This window comes from Aureococcus anophagefferens (genome assembly GCF_000186865.1).
Source record: "Aureococcus anophagefferens unplaced genomic scaffold AURANscaffold_30, whole genome shotgun sequence".
Taxonomy (NCBI): Eukaryota; class Pelagophyceae; order Pelagomonadales; family Pelagomonadaceae; genus Aureococcus; species Aureococcus anophagefferens.
In genome coordinates this window covers 481,175-484,759 of record NW_008705589.1, presented here as the reverse complement: position 1 = coordinate 484,759, position 3,585 = coordinate 481,175, and the positions used below count along the sequence as shown (strand labels likewise).

The 3,585-nt window shown below is 74.3% G+C and overlaps 2 protein-coding genes across 2 annotated transcripts in view; one reads left to right on the top strand and one right to left on the bottom strand.

Moving 5' to 3' along the window:
* Window positions 1-8: 8 nt before the first annotated feature.
* Window positions 9-362, bottom strand: AURANDRAFT_67040 (hypothetical protein; the record flags this gene model as incomplete). Its single annotated transcript, XM_009042364.1, has 1 exon — window positions 9-362. A coding segment is annotated over one exon (354 nt), but the record flags the coding sequence as incomplete, so codon positions are not given.
* Window positions 363-2,303: 1,941 nt separating this feature from the next.
* Window positions 2,304-3,585, top strand: part of AURANDRAFT_72477 (expressed protein) — a gene marked incomplete at both ends in the record, with an annotated part of 3,417 nt that continues 2,135 nt past the window's right edge. The window contains one exon of the mRNA XM_009042365.1: window positions 2,304-2,461. Within this exon, the coding sequence (XP_009040613.1) occupies window positions 2,304-2,461 (158 nt within the window). The remainder of the gene's footprint in view (window positions 2,462-3,585) is intronic.

Here is a 3,585-nt window from a genome sequence, read left to right as displayed (position 1 = left end):
CCGTCGACGTCGTCCGCCCGCGCGACGTCGATCTCCTCGAGCGTGTCGAGCAGCCCGAGCACGGCCTCCTGGCTCTCGCAGTCCGCGTCCCGGGCGCGGGCCTCGGCCGGGGGCCGCGCGGGCGCCGCCGGCCGCGCGGCCTTCTTCGGGATCTTCGCGGCGGGCGCGGCGGGCCGCGGCGAGGGCCTCGCCGACGACGGGCTCTGGGACGCGTTGATCTTGTTCGCGAAGAGCGTCTTCGGGCCACCGGACCCGCGGCCGCGCTTCTTCGCGCCCCCGTTCAAAGACCCGGCGCCCGTCAGACCGAATGTTTGAGCCTGGCCCGGCGGGTCCGAGGGCCCGAAGTCCTGGATGAGCTCCATCGCTCCGGCGACACGCGGTGGGAGTTTGTCGTTCCCCAAAAGTGCGTGCGGCTGCGACATGCGCTCCAAGCCGGTCCGAGACGCGCGCACGCTGCGCGGCAGTCGCAGCCGTGCGACGAGCCTCAACACGGAGCACGGCGGGGTACGCCGGGCCCACGCCGAGCGCCAAGCGTACGCTCGGCGTACGCCGGTCGGCGTACGCCTGGGATACGCCTGCTGCCCGGCGTGCGCCGAGAGTGCGCTGACTCGGGAGTACGCCTGGCGTGCTCCAGGCCGACGTGTACTCCAGGTGTAACCTTGGTCTTCGTCGAATCCGGGCGTACGCCGTCTGGTGTGCGCCGGGAGTACGCCGTGTCCTGGCGCGCATTCGGCGTGCGCCGGGCGGCGTGCGCCGGGCGTACCATCCTCGTCGGGTCGGGCTCGGCGCGCGCTCGGTCGCGGAGGCGCCGGGCCGGCGCCGCGGCGCGGAGGCGCCGCGCGCGGTTCACTGCGTGAGCTGGACGAGTGTCCGGGACTTTGCGGGGGGGGGCGGCGATCGCCGCGCAGCGAGGCCGGAGCGCGGAGCTCGAGACGGCGGCGGTCCCGCGCCTCGCGCTTGCTCCATACATCGTTCCTCGGCCCGTGGGATTTCGTCGGTCTGTCGGCGACGCAGCGCGTTTCGCGCGAGGCGCGACGGTATCGTGCGCCGTCGCGTCCGAGGAGCGCGCCTCCGCCTCGGATCTGGCGCGGTCACGGATGTGCAAGGCCTCGAGCGCGTCGGCGCCGCCGGTCGCCGAGGTCGGATGCGTTCGCCCGAGCGCCGGCACGGCCGTCTTTCGGCGGCGCCGTGCCGCCGTGCGCGCCCGGCCCCTTGGCGTCCAGCGTGTCTGCGCGAGAGGGCCGCGTCACGTGCCAGACGCGGCCACGGGCCGCCTGCCGCCTCCAGCGGCTGGCAGCCTTAGTCCCAGGGGAACTCGGACTAAAACGTCTGCGCACGCGTTGCTGTGCACTGGTGCGACGCGGAGCGCGTGGCTTTGGCGGCCTTTGCCACGGCGACCGGTTTTGGCTGCGAGACGCGAACTGCGAAGCAGCCCATGCTCTCCGCAGAAACTCCTTCAAGAATCGCTTGGTTGAATATATGTTGAGGGCGTTTTTGGCTGCCGAGGATGGCCTGGACGACTCCGAAGTAGAGTCGCGTCGTCCACGATGGAATGCATGTACTGCGGCGTCGGCATCGGGCGCACCCAATTCCCTGCCCATTGTCGTACTTATCATGCGAAGGCGCATACATGGCGGCAGGCGAAAGAGAACGGGCGACGGCTGGTCGCATTTCCCGCTGCTGATCATTACCACTGCACCGTGTGCCGCCTAGCCATCCATAACGATTTGCGTGAGCGTCACGAGGCCGCGAGCCACCACCGAGGCCTCGTCGAAGAGCAGCAGGCTGCGGCGCCGGTCGCTGCGCCCGCACCTGCCCAGCCCGCGGCGCCGGCCGCGGCGCCGGCCGCGGCGCCCGGGGCTCCGGCAGCTGCGCCCGCGGCGCCCGTCGGCGGCCCCGAGGACGAGGCGGACGCCTTTCCGACCGCCAGCGACGACGGCGACGCCGACCCGGATGGCATCGTCCCGGCGGGAGTCCTCGGCGAGTACTACCTCGCGCAGTTGCCGTTCTTCAGTGAAATACCACCCGACGAGGCCTGGCGTCGCTGGCGCGTCGTCGAGGCCAGCGGAGACGCGCCGGCGACGGTGCGCATCGACGACTTCTTCCACGAGTCGAGCTCCGTAGGATGGGAGCTCGTCCGGAGCTGGGAAGAGGCCAAGGTAGTGCTGGCCCGCGCGAAGCGACGCAACAACCAGAAGGGCGACTGCCTTGTTGTGCAACAGGTCCCGCTGGAGGACTTGCGCAGACAGTGCTGGCGGGTGTCCCAGGTCGACGTCTCTCGGAACCCCGTGGGAGACTACAACATGTGCTGCGAGTGCAGAAAGGAGATCCCGGCGGCGGAGGACCCGGCCTATTGCGATGGCGCCTACCCGGCGGGCACCTATGGCACGTGCCGGCGCGGCTTCGCGTGCGGGTCGTGCAAGGACAAGGTCTGTGCGGACCACGGGGCATACTTTTGCAAGTGCTGTCGCGACAATTGGGAACGCGCGGACTACCACGACGTGTGGGGCCATGACTTTTGTCCTCCCAACCGATATGACCGCCTGACCACGCCGGGAACGCCGGCGCACCCTCGCCTCGACGCCCAGTTTCCGACGGACCCGGCCGGGGCGGCCGCGGCGAAGAAGGCGGCGCGCGACGAGGATCAGCGCGCGCGGCGAGAGTTCATCGGAAGCGACGACCAGCGTCCGATGAAGAGTGTTTTGTAGCCACCGCCGGACCGCTTCGTGGGCGGCGCCGGGCCGCTCCGCGGCGCGCGCGGCCGGCGGCACGCGCTCTTCGGGCCGCCCGCGAAGTCGTCGACCCGCTCGTCCGCGAGGACGGCGTCGAAGGCGCCCCGAGCCCCGTCGCCCGCGAGGCGCCCGGGCCCGGCGTCGGCGGGGCCCGCGGCCCGCACGACCTCGGCCGCGCGCGGTCCGCCGACGGCATCGAGTCCCACCGCGGCCGCGGCCGCGAGGCGCCGGGCGACGCCGCGGCGGGCTCGGGCGTCCCGGCGCCCGCGGCCTCGCTGCCGGGCGACGGGAAGAGGGCGCCGGACCGCTTCGTGGGCGGCGACTGCGCGCGGACCTCGGCCTGCTCGCGGTGCCGCAGCTCAAGGCCGCGTTCGAGCGCCGCGGCCTCGACGCGCCGGGCCTCTGGGGCGTGCTCCTCGAGCACGTCGTCGCCGTCGTCGAGGGCGGCCGCTCCGCGGCGCCGACGGACGTGCGGCGCCGGGCCGGTCCGCGGCGCGCGCGGCCGGCGGCGCGCGCGCCCGTCGGGCCGCCCGCGGCCGCGAGGCGCCGGGCGACGCCGCGGCGGGCTCGGGCGTCCCGGCGCACGCGGCCTCGCCGTCGGGCGACGGGAGGAGCGCGCCGGACTGCTTCGTGGGCGGCGCCGGGCCGGTCCGCGGCGCGCGCGGCCGGCGGCGCGCGCGCCCGTCGGGCCGCCCGCGGCCGCGAGGCGCCGGGCGACGCCGCGGCGGGCTCGGGCGTCCCGGCGCCCGCGGCCTCGCCGTCGGGCGACGGGAAGAGGCCGCCGGGCACGCCCGCGGACGAGCCCTTGACGCTCCTGCCCTCGTACGTCCACGAGCCCTTGACGCCGCTGCCC